General features: G+C 39.9%; 1 protein-coding gene and 1 long non-coding RNA gene across 3 annotated transcripts; one reads left to right on the top strand and one right to left on the bottom strand.

The window, feature by feature from the left end:
• Positions 1–3,142: 3,142 nt before the first annotated feature.
• On the top strand, positions 3,143–10,937 carry lrrc3ca (leucine rich repeat containing 3Ca). 2 transcript variants are annotated; one of them, XM_042508258.2, is made up of 2 exons: positions 3,143–3,707; positions 9,552–10,937. In XM_042508258.2, exon 2 carries the CDS (start codon positions 9,635–9,637, stop codon positions 10,427–10,429), a length of 795 nt encoding a protein of 264 aa, XP_042364192.2. In that variant the 5' UTR covers positions 3,143–3,707; positions 9,552–9,634; the 3' UTR covers positions 10,430–10,937. The 2 variants fall into 2 exon arrangements, with proteins under 2 accessions (XP_042364192.2, XP_042364191.2); XM_042508257.2 differs by having other exon boundaries at positions 3,144–3,697.
• Positions 10,938–13,898: 2,961 nt separating this feature from the next.
• LOC148186344 (uncharacterized) lies at positions 13,899–17,871 on the bottom strand. The gene is made up of 3 exons (XR_015775029.1): positions 17,718–17,871; positions 16,873–16,984; positions 13,899–15,541 (listed from the first exon to the last, which is right to left on the bottom strand). It is a non-coding gene; the product is annotated as an uncharacterized LOC148186344 (long non-coding RNA).
• Positions 17,872–22,429: the final 4,558 nt, after the last annotated feature.

The following is a 22,429-nucleotide window of genomic DNA, read 5'->3' as shown; positions in this document are numbered from 1 at the left end:
TGCTTGTGCCTGCTTGGGACCCCTCAATATAAGACATTATCTACTTGTAAGCCCCTGTCATTGACTGCATGTCTTGTGAGCTGTAGTGTTTTTCTCCTCTTACACCAACTGACTCATAATGATTTTTATAGATGGAAAAATATTATGTGAACGTATTAATATGTATTCTAGCTTTATTGATTTTTAAAGACACCTTCAAAGAATTATGTGCTACAAACAATATATACCACTTGGAACATGCCAGTGAAGCATTAAGCTATTCAAGATGTACTTTTACTGAGGACTCAGTACTGTTTGTGGTCTGAAGCTTTTGATGAGGTTCAGCTGGCCGTTGCTCTGTGAGAGGAATTCAACAAAGATCAATGAATATCTACAATACTTTCATATCGCCAGTCTATTGTTCCTGTAATGTCAATGATATCAGACTTCAAAGACAAGGGATCTTCGCAGAGAATTTGAGGTGAATGCGACCCCGCAGCAGCAGGGAAATCCCTCTAATACACTTTTCTCACAGTTTTTGATTAAATGGTTCAAGACCTACGTAAGGAAATAAATAAATAAAGGAGGGTAATGTTGTATTCATAAAGATAAGGCAGGACTTTGATCTTGCTCAGGGACGAGGAGTAAGCTGCGAGCCAGAGACAGAGTGTGTGTGTGTTTGTCTGTGCTTAATGCATGTATGTGTGTTTGTGTGAGCTGGCAAGATGAAGTAGGAGAGAAAATGAGAACGAAAAGGGAGAGACCTCATTAATATGAGTCCTCTTGTTCCACTGCAACCGCAAGAGCACACAGCAAAGGCTAATGGCGAAACATTCCCACCGTGTTGAGATGACATTGTAGAAACTTTGGTGCTGGTATCTTCTCAGCTATATTCCCACTCAGCACTTAGACTTTGTGGATTAATGTCAGCTTGCAGGTATGCCACCTGCACAGGTATTAGGCCAACAGAGAGGACGCCTGAGCCTGTTTATGAAATACTTGACAAGCTGGAGAGGGGGGAAAAAAGTAGGGGAGGGGGAAAAAAAAACTTTGATCCACTTGAAAGTGTAGTCTATCTGGACTAATGCTTGGTTGATAATGCATACAGCGCCCGTCTAGCTGCCAACCACAGCGGAGCATTTGAAGTAATCTGATTAAGCTGGGGAAGACTGACTGCCAGTGCACTCTCCTCTGTCGATGAGGAAAGTAATCCCATTTTCTGCTGTTCCACTGTCATATGCTCTTCCACCTATCTGATGGCCTTCTAATTGACAAGGGCAGCCTCTTAACCTGCGGGCTGTTAAAGGAGTGACTACAGAGCAGCAGCAATGAACACCAGGTTATACTGTAAGTTCCTCGTGAGGACTGATGTGCGTTAATGTATTATGGTAGTTTTATTAATCAATGTACTCCAACACATCATATCAATGCATGAAAACATTAAAAGATTATGTTTTGCTTCTACAGGTTAGTGCACTGTGATATTGAGATCTTTACTGCAGAGATAGCAGCCACAAGTTCTCTTCAATGAGGCCAAAGAAATACAGGCCTCAGCAGACTTGTAAACAGTTCAACCTAAACTTAATTAGAAAAGCAATTGTGGGCTAAACAAATGTAACAATAAAATGAGGAGCCAAGTAAATTGCCTTTTGCATCGTGCAGTTATAGCACATCTCCTGTTGGTAAATCTGGATGCTCATCACTGTTAGAGCAAGAGAAGTTGCCGCCTGGGTAGCATAAGTGAGAAGTCCAATGGAATGAAAAGTGATGTAGATGGTTCAAACATTTTTTTATGTTTAAAGAACTGGTTTGACAACAACAAACCAATATTACGATACGATACGATACGATACGATACGATACGATACGATACGATACGATACGACACGGTACGGTGCGGTGCGGTACGATACGATACGATACACTTCATTGTCACCATGGGAAAGTTTTCTTGGACTCAGATGCTGCACCCATGAATGCCTTCACAGTTACAATAAAACAAACTAGATATGAACGAAACAGCACCAGCTATAATATATCACAGCAGTGAATTGCAAATAATCCAGTTTACACATACAAAATATTGCACATACATTGCACATAACACATACTGCACACACCACATTGTTAAAACATCAATCCCTGCAGCCTTAAGCAGCATTGTTTAAAAGAGAATTGTATCATAACCTACAAGGACCCCAATTTTTATTGTGTTATAGCATTCATACAGCACTTACATCTAACATTACTAAAAATGGAAACAAAAAAACTTCTGTTGTGAAGTACTGGCATTTTTTCATTTCACAGGGACATAAATACATGAATAAGTGATAGAAAGTGATAATATTTCACTGTAACTGATCACAAAAGACTATTTATAATACTACTACCTCAAAGAAAGAAAGAACTAGCCTAGCTGCAGTTAATCTTTTACAAAACACCACGGGGGCAGTTTGGATTGAGTCAGCCCCCGCTGTCAGAGGTGAACCTGGCCCAAGTCCACGGTGATGAGCCCATCCAAAAGTTTGTGGTTGACCCTTAAATGAGATGAGGTACAACAATTGACTTACTGACTTATATCACTAATAATACAAGTTATCTGTAATTACTTCTATTACTATTAAAACAGATGAAACACCACCAAATTTTGTTGAGCAAGGTGGCATTGACATTTTTCAAAGTGATGGATTTAAACATTTCTTGACACTGATGCTGAAGTAGGTGTGGATGAGGGTCCAAATTTGGAAATTTGGAAAATGTTGTCCCCCTGTCCATAATTCTTAATGGCTGGCTTGGGTGGAGTATCCCACTTTATTGATTTTAATTTAATTCCATTAATGCCTTATGAGCGGCTGCTTGGCAGACTCTCCCAGGCCTGTGCCCATGAACGTCCGTTTTCATAGTGGATTTGATTGGACTTCCTTATCGGCTGGCAGCAGGCAGGAAAAGGGCCTGGAGACGGCCAAAGATCCACCGCCCTGGCAGGCAGGCTGCATGTTTGAAACAACAAGCTTCAGATCAAACATGATAAGTGTGTGCTGCCAAGCCAACTGCTCTGTGTATGAGATCACTTCTGCTCTCTCTCTCTCTCTCTCTCTCTCTCTCTATCTGTGTGTGCGTGTGTGTGTGTGTGTGTGTGTAGGAGGGGTACCCCTTACTTTACTGGTACCTGATGCATACAGATTCACTTCACTCAGCAATCAGCAGATGCATGTGAATGGAATAAGTCCCTGTATGTTTGCGTTAAAGCATGGCCAGCATTACTACAAAGCCTTTAAGTCTGTGCGTAAATGCATGGCGCGCCATGTTTCTGTCATTTTAGACTTTACATCAGTGTTTTCTTTTTTGCCTTTTTTTATTGTCATATCCAGGATTAGAGTCAGGAAGATATCGCCATTAATGACAGCCTTGCCCTGGCGCTGCGTCCTCGTCCACTCGCGCTGGCTCCAGTAATGTTGCCTAGTTTTCTGGTTGCGTGGAAACTAAAGAAGGCTGTCTGAGCGAGCACTGAACTGTAGGAGCATTTCCAGTGGCGCGTCGCAGCTGCCAGAGCGGCTCTCAGCACAAGTTTAACGAGCTGCAAGAGGACCTGATGGAAGCGAAGCAAAATATTGACCGAACCGCTTTTCGAGCAGTGCTCTGATCTGCTGGAACCATTTCACTGTGGGGTACTTGCTGAGGAACACATCATGAAAAGGAGGGGGAAAGCGGCAAAGACGTGAGTGTGTGTATGTAGATGAAAACCGTTTTTTATTATTTTTATTTTTTAATATTGCATGCATCTACATAATTCTTAATGCACAGAAAGAGTAACTGTTTTTCAGTTTTAATGTGGGTTTCTAAATGTGATTTGCGCTGGAAACAAGCACTGGATGGTGCTGACTAAAACGGGAGAAAAAGCAAACTTAATGAGGCTATCAGTTCCCACGAGTCATCGCCTTTATCTCCTGTCCTTTGAGTTCATTTTCCACCAGATGGTTGTTACTTGTGAGTAGAATTAACATTGGAGCAAAAACTGAACTTGTTTTAATTTTGCAATTTAAATGTCATCAGCATGCGTTGTGATTAATTTTGAAGTAAATAGGCCTGCATCAGAGTTGTTTTAGCATAGAGGTTTATGTTCAGGATATTAATTTTGAAGAGATATTGTAATAAACCTTGTCAGCATACTCACTACAATATTTAAACTATAGGGATGCACCACATTGGATTGTTTGCCCATATCCGATATGCCAATATATAACAACTCATTCGGCCGATTACCAATGCAGTATTAATATATCCTCTATCTTTCCACTCTTAGTTGTAGTGATCATCAAGTTTCTTCTGTAGTGGAATTAACACCATATTATGCATACTTTTATCATGATGGCCCACCAGCAGATGACATAAAATACAATGCTTTTCAATGTATGTAATATTCAGTCATTGTGCAAAATAAGAACAATAATTCAACTTTTTGCTGATGCTTGGTTGCTGTTTTGTACATGTTCACTTTGTCAATTAAAAATAAATAAATAAAAAGTTTGTGATATCGGCAAATATCAGCATGTTAGCCGATTCCGACCTATCATTTTAAAGCCAATATCGTTTGATACCGATGACATGCCGATAATATTGTCCATCCCTAATTTAAACTGATTACAATGACTACTGGTCTTTCATTGTCATTATCAGAGGTCATCCCATCCCCCTCATTATTTGATGCATGCATTTGTCCCAACCAGAAAAACACAAAAGTAGCAGAGGACTTTTGTTTTGAGAAAATTCAAGACATTTTCACCATAAAATGGTGCAATAAGGCACACAGGTATGCATACAAACCAACAAGAAGTGTTTGATGCTCAAAAATGTATGTCAGATAATCCTCAAACCCCTCATTTATGTGTTTCCCCCAATCTTGACACAAACTTTACTTCTTGGCCATTACACGATCTGAGGAGCTAACTGCCCTCCTGTAACAGTGTGCTTATGTTTTTAATTTCTGGGTTAATTTAGAAAGATTATTCTGTGGAGTCTTAAAATACAGTGGAACATTTCCACATTGCACTCAGCAAAAAGAGAATTAGGTTAGATATGTCAAGGATGCTTTATTTTCATTTTCCTGTTTCACTCTGTCATTCAGCGCCCCACCCTCCAACCCCCCATTGACATGTCGAAACCAGCAATTTATCGGCCATTCATGCAACGCTTACTGTGACACTGAGGCCACAAAGAGGTCAGATTCATATATGACAACAAGTGTATAGGGTTCACTTCAACATTGGGGAGGACAAATATGAAACATGGGGATAGTGGGAGTCCTCCTCCAGAAAATTTTGAGCATGCAACATTTTGCTAATTTTTTATGCACTTATACTAGACTTGATTAGATTACACTAAATTACATTTCACTTAATTGTGGGAAATAATTCTGAAATTTACCTGACGTCCCAGGATGTCAACTGTCTCACATAAATGCACAAAAATACAAACAACATTTAACCAAAAAACAAAATCATTTATTCTACAAATCACCGCAGACACACTACAGAAAATGAATGGAATGCAGTACAACACAGTGCTCATTTTACCTATTACATTCAGTGTTTGACTCAGATGCAGTGAGGCCATACTCTGATTTAATAGGTTGGCAGACTCAGGAACAAATTAATTTCTCAGCCTTTTCAGTTGAGCTTTCAAGTTTGTGCATTCCCTGTGTCAATTTGTGTTGTAAATTTCTTTAATTTAGTATATACTGCTGTGTTACTCTCATGTTTTAATTTGGGCAACAAATGCGCATGTTGTAAATATTGAGAGGGATGTGCCCATTGCCCCCCCCCCCCCCGGGAACTACACACATGCATAAAAAACACCACATCACAAAATGAATTAACATACCACATTTGTGTTGCATTTTGATGCCTCTGATGTTTGGGGTGTGAAAAACCAAATGACCGCTCCTCATATAATTGGTGGCAGAGACTTGTCGGTGCAGCACTGCCAGTGAATTTATGAAGTAAGAGACTGACCTTTGGCTGCAAGAGCACTGTATTTATTGTTCAAATTAAAAGGCTTGGGTTGGGGGGGAGGGGTTATTTATCACAGAATGAGGCAGTGACTTTAGGAACATTGGTGAAGACCTCACCAGATTTGGAGGCCAACAGATTTATTGCATTAACTAGATATGGCTGTATGATGTATTGACCATTAGTAAAATGACTCATTTTTGCCTGTAATGTCTTTGAGAGGCGTATTTTGGACGGAAAATTGGCGCCCCACCCTGCCACTCATTCCACCCTCTCTTGTGTGTTTTTCTCATCCATTTCTTTCCTTCCTCTCCTCTTTATTCTTTTACTGCCAGCTGTCTTCATCAGCTGTGACTGACTAACATTTGCCCCTTTCCTCGATATCTCATTAGCACCGTTCTGTGTTGTTACTGTAATGTTACCCCCTCTCCTTAAATCCTCGTGATATCATTCTTTCTCTGTGCTGGTGTGTCTAATTTCCCTCCTTGCCCACACGCTTTCTCCTCCTCCGTCACCAGCCTTCTGTTCCTGATCCCCCATTATCTCTCGGCAAAACACCATGCTGGCATGCTGCGTGACGGGAAAAGTACAGCCTTTCCAGGAGCATTACGTTACTCATTTACTTTAGGCAAGACTTTTATTTCACAGTGTGTTAAACTGCATCTGCCATGCTATTTTACTTCCTCGTGCACCCCTGCTGACACAGATTGCTGGGGGAAATCCTTTGGAAGATGCCTTAATGAAGATGTATGGATAAAACGTCTCATGTCTAAGGGAGGCAAACTACAGCAGTCTTAACAGCAGCTTCATCTGTGCTTTGCTCTGTTGCACCAGCCTCCAGCTCCCCCTCATTATTGGGATTGTCTGGCAGGCATCTCTGAAAGTGGCGTAACACAACGAGTGCTATTAGCTGTGTCTCGTAGACAAGTCATCTGTCCCCTTAACACACACATACACATCACCACTGCCACTACACTCTGTCCCTCTACCCCCCAACGTCATGTGATACTTCAAGGTACTTAGAGATCGATTTCATTTTTTAATCTTGGTAAGTGGATCTTGCCCAGTCTCCGGCCATTTTGGAGAAATTAAGAAGTCTGGTTGAACTCTGTGTTCCTTTTCTGTCTCAAAGAAGATCGGCCGTTGCATTGTCTGTTTTGTTGGCCTTGGCACTGCATTCTAGCATTAGCATTTACCTCGACAAAAGGATTGGGTGGCCAACACCGATGCTACACTGACTTAAGGAGTTTTTCTTTAAGAGGATTAGTAACAGGATAGGAGGTAGCCCTGATCAGCTATTAATGAAGTGTGTTAGGGTGGGTACACCTGCCATTTTCAAAGGCTTACATACAAAATATAAAGTGTAACTTACAGGGCACAGACAAGCTTTTACCTCTGTGTTACTTGCACCTCTGACTAAATGACCTCATGAACAATCAACTGCACAGCTTGACTGACACCAAGCACACATCAATGGTCACTTTTAATAAAAATGTTGCACCAGAATGGCAGTTTTAGTTTACACAATACACGATATACACAGTAAATATAACTTTATGAAAAATGTCATTGATTTTTCGTTTGGAACATTTTGTTCTTGATGGTGTCACATCACTATGTTAATGCTGGTATCTGTGCACTGAAATAGCCTTGCATTACAGGGATGTCAATTATAAAGGAGGCACAGTGACACCAAAGGATTTTCGTAGCTTGTTTATTTAGTTGGTATGAAGGGAATGTTTGATCCTTCGACTTTCCTGGAAATACAGCACAAGTTCAGTTGCTTCTGGCCAACAACATGCTGCCTCCTCACTGCAATTAGACAAGCTACTGTAACCCCTCCCATTTCCTGCGTTAGATAACACTATAGAAGAAGAACATTGTTTACCACCCATATCACAATCTGTACTTTTTTCTTTTTTCAAGGAGTAGTTGTTCCACCATGGCCAAGACCAGTGTGTGAAGAGACAGAGACAAGAGCAAGACTTTTAAGTGATGAGACTGAATAAAGACTACAACTAAAGCAGGGCGAGACTGAGTCAAAAGATAAGACCAGTGCAATCCCACACTGCATGACACACTTACAATAAAATGTGGAACATGCAAAGCAAAGGCACTCCTCTATTGATCTGAAAGATCCACATTCCCATAAAAACACCCACAGGCAACAAATGAAGATTCCTCTTCTTGCATTTCTTTGCAAACATACTGTATATATGTACAGTGTGTAAAGGTGCACCACGAGAAGTGTCTTGATAAAATACTCAAAATGTATTACAGAGGTGAATTTTACGTGTGGAAATTTTATTTTGTTTTTTATAAGCAAGCAAATAACACTAATGAGCTGAAATGATTTTAACAATGTTTATTCAACTTTTTTGCACAGGAAATTTAATGACATGCCCACAGTTGTGATCTTTACTGGTCTTGCAATTAAATCCAAGTCCTCTCTGTCTGAGACTCAGGGTGCTTTCACACCTTCCCTGTTTTGTTCTGTTAAAACAAACTCAGGTTCGCTTGCCCGTTAGCTTTCATTTGTGGTGTGAAAGAAAACAAACCAACTACAGGATTTTATGACAGCAGACATGTGATTTTAGCATGATTTAAACATCTAAACCTATACTAAATCAATCCACTGACTGTAAACTCCTAATCCTGATAAAGACCAGCACTGCTGCTACAGGCATGTGCATCAGTGTGAACCCGCTTTTACATTATTTTACGTTCTTAATGTAGTCAGTTGCCTCTGCTGAGGGAAGTTTTTCAAAACTTAAGCTTATTAAAAGATACCTTCCTATCTTACTGTCATCAGTATCAATGCAGACCTTGTTCAGAAGCTGTCATATCGCAACCTAATTTATGACCTTGAAGAAGGTAATGCAGACACATGCCTCTGGAGAGCCTCCAGCAGCTGCTAAAAAATGCCTGTTCTATAATTTTCCTATGCAGAGTTTATCAAGTTTTGTGATCTTTCTTCTGTTATGTGTGAGCATCACAACGAAGCAATATGCTGAGGGCGCCCACATGGCCAGCAGCAGCCCTGATAACATGCGATCGATTTGCAATCTAATATATGCTGGCTAAAAATACTTACAATCACTTACTTCTCTGTGGGCTCTTTGTGACACCAAAGAACATAAATATAAACACCTCCGAAGCATTAGAGTGCTGCTGCATTAACTTCTGTCACCTGAATGTGACAAAATGCTGATGATGCACCGATGACGCAGAATGGCGCCAAAACTGCTCAGTCATCGAGTTAACTGTCAGTTGACAGAACCTTATGTTTACTGCTCTTCATATGTTAAAGGTCTGTGTGAACAGGAACCAAACCAGAACTCAAATACAACAGTGTATCATTTCCTCCCTGGTCCAGACCAAATGATCCAAACTACAGGTGTGAAAGCACCCTGAGACAAGGCAGAGCAAAAATGTGGTCGAATCTGAGACAAGGCCTAGATCTTCAAAAAGTGGTCTTGTGCCTGATCTCAATACTGATCTCAAGTACAACAACAATACATTCCACCACTGCTAATGTGACTTCCTGCTGTTTTTATGTCATAGGCTCAACAGCTACTGGGGAGGTTGATATCGACTTCACCTCCTGCACCCAGGTGGTCCTTCCTGGAGCATGCCCATATCCCACCATGTTGCTACCTCCAGACTGGTTACTGCGCCACTCAATGGTAATGTGTTTGCTGCTGCACAGCCTGGTGCTAATGACCTTCTGCTTCCACCATGCTGCCACCAGTTGCTCCAAGAGCTGTTATTGTTCTGAGAGTGAGAGCGGCGGCAAGACGGTGCGATGCAGCAACCTGCAGCTCACAGAGATCCCCCAGGATTTCCCCAATGACACGCGACGTGTCTACCTGGACTTCAACCTCTTCACTACAGTCCCAACAAATGCTTTTGCAGGTTTGCCCCACCTGATTGAACTGGATCTATCACACAATGAATTAAGCCAGTTAGAACCCGGGGCATTCAGAGGCCTTGGCTCCTCACTACAGTTCCTAGACCTTTCTTCTAACAAGTTAGTACACTTTAATGCTGAGGCCTTTGAGGGCCTGAGGTCTCGCGCCAACCTAACAAACAATCCGTGGCATTGTGACTGCAACTTGCAGATGGCCATGCCGCGTGTGGACCTGGAGCCTGCATCGCTGACGGGCATTGTTTGCCAGACTTCAGATCCGGAGGAGATAGGAGTCCAAGGACTTGCCTTCCTGCTGGCACCAGACATAGACCTATGTGTGGTGATGAAGAGGACTACAGATGTGGCCATGCTGGTCGTCATGTTCGGCTGGTTCACCATGGTCATCTCCTACCTGGTCTACTATGTCAGGGCTAATCAGGAGGACGCACGCAGGCACCTGGAGTATCTCAAGTCACTGCCGAGCAGACAGGGCAAGTCAGAGGAGTCCTCCACCATTAGTACTGTGGTATAGGGGCAACTGAGCTACACTTTGGACCTGAAATGGTAACCCACACCAAACTGGATGTAGCTTAAACCTGCGACTATCGTCAATCTAAGCTGGTTTTGCTCGGTTGTCGTCACAGAGCTGAGGTGGGCAATGAGACATCTGCACAAGAAAATCAGGCCGATGCAACCTAGCCAAGATGAATAATTCATATTCTTGTGGCCCATTAGGAGTTTTTGTTGGCCGAGTTGATGGTCTAGTCTGTGCGCTAAGGGACTAAAAGCAGTTGTGTGTTTTTTTTGGCAAACTCCAAATATGGGATACAAATGGGATTTATTCAGTGGTGCATGCACCTAGATTCACCCTGCTCACACAGACAATTACGAACGAGACAAACAGCAAGTTCAACAATGGGAAAAGGCAACACTAGAATGAAGAAACTCCATGTGCAAATGTGTTCCATTAAAACCCCTTATGGTATTCACCAGTATATTCTAAGTAAAATTATGTTTTTCAATTAAATTGTTGTTTTGGGGTTTGTCTTTCTGAACTCAGTCAACTGTCTCAAAAAAAAGGAAAAATACAGTATGAAGAATATGGATCACTCTGCTGATGAATTAGATAGCTGTGTGATGAAAGACTCATCAATTTTCCAGTGACGTTTTGGATAGTAGAGCTCCGTGCTGATGAGAACTGCAGATCTCCACACTACCTCTGTATGTTACAGTAGAGGTTCCCAACTGGTCGGTCACATCCAAAAGTGGGTCACAGGTCCATTTTTGAAGTGCTGTTTCTGTTTATTCTTGCAATATGTTTTATTTCTTTATGTTCTAAGCCAACGTCTTGAACTAATGACTTAGAGGAGATCTTGACCCCATGACTGGACCAGTTGGGAACCACTGTGTTAGAGTATTTGACAGGAAACCCCTGCTAGCTCACCCCCATAACCAATGGGACCCCTAAATTATACAACACAGCAGTACTCTACACTGCACATAAAGAGTCCAAGAAAACCCAGTGAAAACTCCATCTATCAAATGCACTGACGTATGATGTTGTAGCCATGAGAGGAGGGAACAAACAAAAACTCATCACTTGTCACCCAGAGATGATAGAAGCTTTGAGTTGTATTAGCTGATACCAGAAACACTGCAGCTCTGGAATCACTCCTCAGCAAAATATGCTAATCTTTAGTCACAAGCCAATAGTTCTGCAACGCAATATCATGTAATTGTCAGAAAAGGTTATGAGAGGCAGAGAATTAGAGGTTACTGCAGTTCAGCTGTCATGAAACAGAGAGTTTAGGGAGGACTTATAATCGAGACAGGGACAAGTTTGTAATATTCTAGTAGGAAGAACCCTTCAGCAAACACTCTCATCCCTTCATCAAGAGTAATTAAGAGAACACAGAGTAATACTTCATGATCAAACTTGGTTATTTAGACAGAGAATCTGCCTCTGTGCTGTTTTTCATTCTGTCTCGGGCCTTCAATAAGCGCCCAGGGTGCCTCTGGGAGACATATTGTCTGATGCAGTCACTCCTGTGGGTTTTTCAAATAACATTTATGGGGCCACGACCTAATGGTCCATTTAAAAGAGCTGCCAGGGATGTGAATCTCCTATTTCACCAGGCCTATGCATTCGCATCTCTTCCAATGAAACACAAAACTGGGACCCCAAAAAGGGAAATGTATTTAAGCGGGCACATAATTGAATCCATATCAGACTGTGCTCTGAGATATGGACTTGTCTGTTCCACAGGAAAAGGTAAGAATAACCCACTACAGTCTTAAATAATGAAATTAGATGTTTGAGATGTGGGAAATGGTTTGTCAACAAGGATTTCCCTGTGTCAGACACACACATGCCTCCAGAACAGAGCAGGACCAGTAAATGATTTATGATGGCCATAAAAAACACTTGAGGAGAAAGTCTGGGAATATACCCATCTTCTTGTGTGACCCAGTTCTTGAGGAGAGATTAAGGAAGAATGCCTGAGGGGATCAGCTGCCCCCTCTCTGCTGCCTGGCCTACCCTTGCTGGGTTAAAGCACTTTCCAAATGCCCCTGGGCTGCTCGGTGAGGGTCAAGAGCGCTCACAGTGGCAGCCAAAGTCAGTTCCACCTCATCCTCAAATTCCCTTTTGTACCAAATGCAGCACTCAGTCTTTAAAGGAAGTGTTAGAAAATGTGTTCATTAGCTTTCTTTCAGAGATTTGGATTAAATTATTTATAGTACTATAACAGGGGTCAGCAACCTTTACTATCAAAAGAACAATTTTTGGCCCAATTAAAAAAAACAATCTCTTTTTGCAGTTCTATGCCTCAAAATGAAGGTAACACAGTTTATTAAGTCGAAATTAGCCTGTCAATTCTTTTAAATGAATATTCATTAAATGGACCTGGACGTGCACTTATATAGCGCCTCTCTAGTCTTCCGACCACTCAAAGTGCTTGCACAGCATATGTCACATTTACCCATTCACACACACATTCATAAAATGGAGCACGAGGCTACCGTACCAGGGGCCACCTGCTACTCAGTAACCATTCTCACAAACCCACACCAACTGAACAGCCATTGGGAGCAATTTGGGTTTCACTGGATCCTTCAGCGTGCGGCCTGGAGGAGCCAAGGATCGAACCACTGATCTTCTGAATGGTGGATGACCTGCTCCACCCCTTAAGCCACAGCATTAATGTGTTCTACCACAACGTAGCTCTTCTGCAGTGGGCTATTTATGATTTATGGTGACTACTTAACCTGCAGATCTGAAACCACATGCAAGTCTTTAGCCTCTGTCCAGTGGCTCCCTGTGGCTTTGATAAAAAATTTTCATGGAAGTGAATAACATTTATTTTTTAACATTTTCATTTATCGGTGTTGTAGCCCTGGAGTGATTCCCACATTTTCCAATTGTAAAATTTTCTAGCTTATACACCGAATAAAAAGTGTTTTAACATTCTGTCACCCTAAGTGTGCATCATACATCTATGGCTTAGTGTCCTTTCCTAAATTTTTCAGAACCTCAGTGGCGGTGGCTCATCTTGGCTTTTCCCAGCTCGTCTGGACAAAGAAAAAAAATTGCATTGAGACAGACTGAAAGATTTGTTTGCTGTCAATGCCTAAGCTGCAAAGACTACGCTCCAAATTATCATAAATAGCCCCCTGTTGAGAGGCTATTTTGTGGTAAAATGCATTAATGAATACCTTTTTAGGACTATTATTAATGTTGATCAGCTTATTTTGACGTAATAGACTGTGTAACCTTCATTGTAAGGCAAAACATTGTGGCTACAAAAAAATGTTTTTGCCAAAAATAGCTTTTTTGATTGTATAGGTTGTGGACCCCTGGCCTAAACCTGAAGACACCCAGCCATTTTTCCCTAAACCTGAGCACAACAACTTGCCTAAACCTAATCTTCATGGATTAATGTGAATTACGTCACTTTAAATTACATTGACTCATCCTTGTTGGTTGGGTTGGTTAGGTTTGGGCAGGGGAGTGAGATTTTTTATTATTAAGGTAAGAATATCATGGTAAGCCTATCAGGATCAAAGTATAATAATATATAATATATATATAAAAAATAATATAACCAGCTGCTAGCTGTAGTTTCCTAATTAGACTATAGACTTGAAACTGACATCAGTCTTCTCAAAAATACTCGAAATGTCAAACCAATTTTTTAAGTGTGCTGTGCAGGAATTGACGCTTACTGTTTATAGACTTTATTGTCAATGAAAGTGAAAGCCAACCCCAACTCCACTCTCATTTTGGAATGACTTTTCTCTGCTTGGCGTTTTGCCTCGCTATATTGGCATCATTTATCTAGTGCCATGTACATGATTTTCATAACTTCCTCTTGAATGCACACTGCTTTTGGTCTGGCACCTAGGTGCTACCTTTTAATGAGGTCCTGACCTCACCTGCGCACTGTGCTCAGGAATGTCTCAAGCGCAGCAAAATAAGAAGAGAGTATAGGCAGAGAACAGGGTCTTTGCAGATAAGTACACCGTCACACTTCTAACAGGTCATAAATAATGATTTAGAGGGATTACTTTTGTATGAGTAATTATAGTAATAATAATAATGTTATTTATGGAGCACTTTTCAAGGTACTCAAAGACACTTTACATAAATTATAAAAGATCATAAAATAGAGTACATCAAAATACACAATAAGATGTACACAACATTATTCACACAAAGTACCATCAAGTACCACCTGTGTGTATGACAGCTGAGTCTATAAATTGTTTTCCAGGAAAATCTTGCACAGTATACCTTAAAAAAAAAAAAAAGAAAAGAAAAAAGTGTACAAAAGGAGACATTTATCATTCAGGAAACCACTTATCGATTTACTTCTTCTGGTTTCCTTTTACTAAAAGCAAACAAATTCAGAAAAGGTTGTTTGTGCTAGATATGTTTTTTTTCTTTTTATTTTTTTTTAGCTCAACAGTGTCCATGCTCCATAGTTTCTATTAACAGGCTGAGTTTGTTTTACAGAAAACAATGATATTGATCTTGACAGAGTTAATCTTAAGGAAGCCCAGGTACAGCCTCCCCTGACGAGCAGGAGGTTCAACAGCACTGAAAAATAGATGGTAAGCCTCCCTCTCTGACATTTCCTGACACACACACACACCTCCTTCCCTCTCTCCTCTGATAACAGACTCTCACGGTGGCTTTGAAACCAGTCACTGTTAAGGGATGCTCACCACAAGAGGAGATAAACATGAAACTAGCAACAGACGTGTGACTCTGTATTTCGTTCTGCTAATGTACCTGAGTGCACACATTCTTTTGTTCACCTGTATGTACGACAGGTGTGTGTGCATAGCGGGAGTGGGGGTACCAGTAATGTAACACCCCTGTTCCCCAGCACACATAAATGCCACTGAGGTTAATTTAAATTTCAGGCCAGCTCAGCTTGCCCCGCCTGCTACCTTAGACACGATACACTGGTGTGAGCATTACAACTGCTGGGTAATGGGACACAAAGTGGGGGATAAGGTGACGCATCCAATCCCACAGAGCACGGTCCTGTTTGGGGTTGGGTTGCAGGTGAAAATGTTTCCAGGCTCCGAGATCACATGGGATCTCCCAGTGAGGGCCTGTGTGGGCACCCGATTTCTTCTGTCAGCCAAAAAAAGGTAAATGACACCTGAGTGACAAGGACATCCTTATATAATGCTAATATAACGCAATAGTCTCCTTTTTTAATGTCCTCTGGGGGGTTTGATTCGTAGACAAAACAAAGGGTTCTGAAGAAGAAATTACTGCTTAAAGGTCCTAACTCAATTTTGTGCAACACAGCTCCCCCTGCTGTGAAATGTGTGTAACTTTTACATATATTTGCCAAATATGCTTTTGTATATGTGAGAAAAATATATCAGCATCAACACACAGCAAAACACAATCATAACAACAGAGTGTTTGATAATATCAGAACATGTTCACAGCAGGGCTGGATAAATCATAGTGGGCCCATGGGACAAAATGAGCTGTGGGCCCCTTTTGAGGCCCCCCCAAAACTTGTTCCCCCAATTGTCTTTCCCCAGAAACCAACTGGAATACTACCAGCCCCAGGTTTGCTGTTTGTCAGTTTGTGAAAATTTGACTGAACTCAAATAACTACACTACTTTACTACAACTACTTTATCTACATAATAAGATGAAGTTAACTTTACTTGCAAAAGTATATTTTAAGCACAAAAAGTGTAGTAGTTTACACAAAGACTATCGGCATAATAAAATTAAGTTGACTTTGCTGCAAGTTTATATTTTAAACACAAAAAATTAAGGAGTTTAAGTAAGACTAGTCTTGCTTGATCTACAGAATAAAATTAGGGTTGACATTACTTGCAAATTTATATCTCAAGCACAAAAAAATTAACTTGCTCACGCAGACTTGTCTTGGTTGATAAATAGTAAGATTAAAATGACTTCATTATATTAGTGTTTACTGTTATACTTTGCATGGCTAAAAGCACAGGAGGTGAAATAGCAGAAAGGTGAGTATTAATGAACATTACAAAGGCATAATAACTACTGGAAAGGACATGGATATGTGTGCTTATAATTCCACTGTAGACATTAAATCTAAATCTAGATTCAGAGATCTGACCCACTAACTAGTGTGACGTGAATTAAATGTAACTCAAAATTCTCGATCTGGATACGCCCTAGGGGATATATCATCTTTTGTGAAATGTGTAACAGAAAACCCGGGAAAATAAAGAATTCACACGAAATGTTTCAACCTGCATAAACCACAACTGTAAGATTACACATGAGACTTGCACTGACATGACGAATTAGGAGGATGGAGGTATTTTGTATCTGAGTCTTAGTTTTCATGGAATCTCAAGTTCTATCATCATCATGTTTGTTGCAGACTCATTTCCTGAAACATCTACTCATGTCCAAACTTCCTTCCTCTGAGGAAGACCAGAGTACTGGCTTACCTTGGTCAACACATCCTTTCGGTTGGGCCTGGCCATCCATGTGAAATGCATTTTGCAATTTCTTGGCTCTGCCATTTCCCAAGAGATGGAACAGCACATCTTTGTTCTCCCTCTGCGAGAAATCACATGACACAATGAAAAGATGGCTTCAAATGAAATCTTACCATGACGTCCTGGTGATTCTCTGTGGATCTGCATATGAACATCAGTGCACGTAATTTTAAATATTCCTGATTTAAATATTTAAATATTTCACAAATATTGTGAAAACAACATCAACAAGTAGTTACTGATATACACTTGGGTGGAGAAAATATTAATAGCACTCAGTATTTGTCGAGTAGGAAGACATATGGTATTTCAACACCAGAGGGCAAATGTTTGTACTCACAGGACTGATGTTCTGCATGAACACTAATGTGCAACTGCAATAATGTCAGCTCCTTTAGGCCAAATATTTTTAGTACTAAAAATGTTAGAAGACATTTACTTAACTAGAGTCATTGCAGATAAACAATATCTAATATCAAAAACTGAGAACATTGGATAATGAAACCTTTTGTGAAAATTAGAAGTGGTCCTCTGGGTTCTCTAAACCCAAGTCTTTTTTTGTAATTCAAGTTTTATTTAAGTCTTTGGATTAATCAAACATCATATTAAGAAAAATTAAAAAACAGACACTTCCATATAAACCAACTTTAAAAAAGAAAATACAACCCTAATGCTTGCACAGACTTCTGCCAAACTCAAATCGACCTAATGGAAATTCCACTATAAAGTTATTAAAGCACGTTTCACAGCTCAAACTATATAAAAGTAATTGACAAACAGGTAATTCTGCTTACCATTAACCCCACTGTGCTGTGGGGTCATTTCTATAGGTCTTCCTGGATCTTCCCCGAGTTCCTGATTTGGAATCCCGACCTTAATGGCCATTTCATTGAACTTTTCCGAGTCAGAGGTTGTTTTTTCCCCCCAAGCTAGTACAATGGAATTAAGAGGTTGACCTGAGTGTGAGCACAATCACTTCATTGATTGCACCTGTGACAATTATTGAGTGCTGCTCTGACTGTCTGGCACATCAGCCTTGGTTTATCTGTGAGCTGCCACTTGTTTTTACATGCCCTAATGAAGACTGTAAGCTGAAATGTGGAGGCGCTGAATTAAAGGCTTTTGAACTTGCATAACAGTGTGCCTTGGTATTTTTGGGTTATGACTTACTGACAAAACAAATAAGTAAATCTTACATCTCCCTTCTTTTTTTTGAGGTAATTATCGTCCTTGGATCCAAAGGGCACCTGTCAACTACATAAATGAAATAGCACTCCTCAGCCAACCTAATTCATAGATTATCCTGGTTCCCTGAACATAAAACACTGTGGGATTTTTTTCCCTTTGATTTCAATATTATTACAGAATTAGCCTCTGTGGCAAACAAAAGTTTATAATAATAACTTTATTCATATTTTACTTTAAAAACACAGTTTACAACTTGCTTTGATAAACAAAGCAAAGCAGAGGCAATAAACCCCAGAGTTAATAAAATAATTGAAGTAAGTCAATAAAGGCCAGACAAGAGTTAATGTAGACTTAAACAGGCGATCAGAGAAAGAAACATGTTAGAAAAATACAGTAACGAAGTAAAGGTAATACAGAACATCAATGATAATAATGATAATAACAAGCAGGATCAACGCAGAGTAAGAAGATATGTAAAAAGATAAGTTAGATTATAATAACATGTTTTGTCCAGCAAGATAATCTTCACAAATGAACACCACTTTTAAAAGGATGATGTTAAGCTATAAGACAAACTACACCGCGGTAGCATGACATGCTGTAAAGCTTATTTGGTGAGATGACGTTCTGTAGTCCCACTCAGCGACTTTTTAGCATCTTTTCTAACACAAGTAAAGACTTCAACATTTATGAGTTGGGCATTTCATGTTGTAGAACAAAACACGGAACCCTCTTAAGCTTGTGTAACCCAAAGACTTTATGTTAGGCATCTAAGCAAAGCACCATACAAAAAAACATTGACTGCAAGACGAGGGAACTGGGAGTGCTACAATGCAAACTCATTTCCAGGATATAGGACTCATTCCGGCACCACTCTATTGTAGATAATATCCCGGCAGACTGACCTGTGGGAACGTCTGCAAAATTCCCGTTAAAGACCTGAGTATTTGACCCAGTAGAACCTTATTTTAAATTCCTATGAACACCATGAGGTTTCCCTGGAGTACAAACACAGCACACTAACTCCAAAAGAAAACCACTTAGAGTAATAATAAAGCTGCAACAAGCAGATTCAAACATGAAATCGGATGACATGACGCATCAAAGTGGATGCGTTCAAAAGTTTAAAAAATGCTCCTGCAGCCTCTCCGTGCTCCAACCACATAGTGCCTCTAACTGGGTCATTGACGAGGCCATAGAGCGAGGCCTCAGCAGTGAATAATGCCCTCCTTTCATGTGCAGGATTGATTGGAGATCAGGCCAGTGTGGATTTCAGGGATCAGATTTTGACGGCTTCACTTCACAGCCTATCAAGCATGACCAGATGTAACATAGCTACATTGACTGATCAAGGGGCCTCGTGTCAGAGCATGAAGCAAACTGATCTGCTACAATAGAGGCACAGGACTGACCTATGAGGTGATTACATAACTCTCACCACAATGGTATAGCCGGGATTTACTGGATAACTTGTGGTGCTGAAGTATTAGGAGGGTCACAATTTGTGAAATACACTTATTCACTTTCTTGCAAATGAGAAAATCGATACCATTGTAATGCCTGTGTAGTGTGTGTAGCTGGGTCCAGCAGCCACTTAGCTTAGCTTAGCATACAGACTGGAAACAAGGGGAAATAGTTAGCTTTGCTCTGTGTAATAATGAAACTGAAGGCAAACTATTACCTCTAGCTCACTAATGAACACATGGTGTATTTATTTCATACAAAAACTTGAATGTTAGAATGACACGTCATGGTTTTATGATGGGTCATGCAACTTACAGGTGTAGACTGTTTAGCTGCAATACAACAACATCTTGGCTCCATGTTTTAATCCTGTTAGCTGATGTCGTTCACATACGTGACTTCTTGGAGTCTCGCTTGAATACCTGTACTTTACTTGTGTTTTATATTTCTTTCAACTTTTACTTTTACTCCAAAACATTTTCCCTAAGTATTTCAGTTGCTCACTACAAAATAGGGAATAAAGAGTGGAAGGGAGGAACAGACAGATGAATAAAGGAATGGGAAGAAAGTAATTTGTTCTTTAAATCATTTTCATTCCTCTTCAATTATTGTGTAGGCTCCACTTTTGAGGTGGTGTATGTTATGAATAAATAAACTTTATAATTCTCTGAATTCTGACCACTTGCTCTTTTATGACCAGCATTTACTTGTACTTTTACTTTAAATACTTAGTCACATTTAATATTCTAAGATTATTTTAGATACTCAAGTACACTTAATATCAGATACTCTTAGACTTTTACACAAGAATTATTCTAAAAGACCACTTTAACTTTTACCAGAGTGTGGCTTTCAGGTACTTCATCCAAGGAGGTGCCAGTTGGCCGGCTTTTTAACATTTGGACCGAGCCAGGCTAGCTGGACAAGGTGGCTAAACATGGCATTCAAATGTCTGGGTCCGTCATGTGATGTCAAGGGCCCCAAAAACACTTTTTTTCCCACAGACTCTCATTGTAAGAAAGGCCTATGTAAATAGGTCAATGAAAATTACTAGTTTCTAAATCAGGATTTGATCTATATGGTCTGATAACATTTGAAAAGTCTAGAAAAGCCAGACGAATCAAAATAGTGATTTTATACCCAGTCAAATTAGCAGAGCACTAAACTGGAAGTTAAAAAACCCTCGCATTTGTTGGTCTTGAAAAGTGGTCTGCTGCAGTCTGCTACATGGCAGGTGTTTCACCTAAGTGTCACACCATCCATCATACCCATTCTCCTCCTGATGAGAAACTCGGCTGATATAAATATAAAAATGTAACATATCTGTGGTTTTCACAAACGTGCAATGCCAACATTTGATTCTGGCGGCTGGTCAGCACCTCGTTGACTGTTATTTTACCGCACTCTGACCTTTGAGAGATTTGTGAATGAATAGCAAAACATTTTATGCAGAGAGTAAGCACATAACTGTTTATGTAAAAAAAAAAACCCAAAAAAACATAATTCCACCAGATGGCACTCTTGTATCTGTCAAGCCTTGCTGTTTTCTCTCTTCAATATTGCATCTGAGGTCACGCTCCCTGAACCAGTGGGCACCTGTGTGGATCAAGTGTACTTTAGGTAATACAAAACTCAAGTCTTTCTAATTGCCGCGAAGGGGTCCACAATTTAGAAATCCTTTTGAATGTCATAATACTCTCTTTTTTGAGCTATTTTTTTAAGGTGGGTTGTTATTTACATCAAGGTAAATACAGCTGTGTGTGTGTGTGTGTGTGTGTGTGTGTGTGTGTGTGTGTGTGTGTGTGTGTGTGTGTTGGCTACTTCTTAGTGTGTACATGTACAGTAAGTACATTTTTTCCAGTCTACTAATGGCAAATCCAAAGCCACAAGTGTGGCCAGTCACGCTGGCCCAAAAAACACATAGGATGACCACAGACATCACAAGAAAAGAAAAGGAAAGAATCCTCCCAAAAGACCCAATATTTCACTAACAACTGTGATTTTAATTACTTTCAATTTCCATTTCCCTCTTAAATGCTGCCAGAGGAAATGCCTGTTTCCTCTTGATCAGTCATTTATGACTTCGAGATTTTGTGCAACTGTATGGACTCATACATTTACTAAAAGATGTGTTACATCAATGTAAGAAATTAGCAGTTAACGAATTCCAGTTCCCAAAAATGAAATTCTTGAATTGTGTTACTTTGGAGGATTGTGCTGAAAATATTCTTACATAATAAGAAATAGATACAGAGTCATCTATGTCTTTCACAGTTTTCTTTTCTTTTTTTTGCGTTGTTTTACTCAGTTATAGTTATATCTTTCCTGAGAAAACTGACTTAAATCCTTTCAAAAGAAACATAAAGGGAAAGACGGCAATGAGTAACGAAAGCAGAGACAAGCCAATAATTAGCTTAAAATTAGTGAAAAGTACAAGTAAATTTACAGCAAAATAATGAAAATCATACCAACAAAATATTCTAAAAGACGTCTAAAACCTTCGCAAGAACAGTGATGTCCTTCCATGTTTCATAGAGTTAACCTGTTAAACATTTTATTTGTAGGGTACTAATTTAAATCATTGATCTTTAAAACAAAAATTCTTTATATTGAGTCATTTAATATTTAATATAATTTATAACTGACTATCATTTTAAAAACCAAATTGCTATATTTAAGTAAAACAGACCATCTAGCATTGTGTTTTAATTCAGCATATCACTATTATCAATAACCACAATTTAGATCCAAGTATGTTAGGCTGAAAATAAATAAATAAATAAATAAAAGTAACGAGACTTTGAATGTACATGTGAATTTCGCTGAAACCTCCGGTCAGTCATCGTGTAACTTC

Source organism: Plectropomus leopardus, chromosome 19, assembly GCF_026936395.1.
Source record: "Plectropomus leopardus strain MGB_pleo_1.0 chromosome 19, ASM2693639v1, whole genome shotgun sequence".
Taxonomy (NCBI): Eukaryota; Metazoa; Chordata; class Actinopteri; order Perciformes; family Serranidae; genus Plectropomus; species Plectropomus leopardus.
This window is presented reverse-complemented; position numbering and strand designations above follow the sequence as displayed.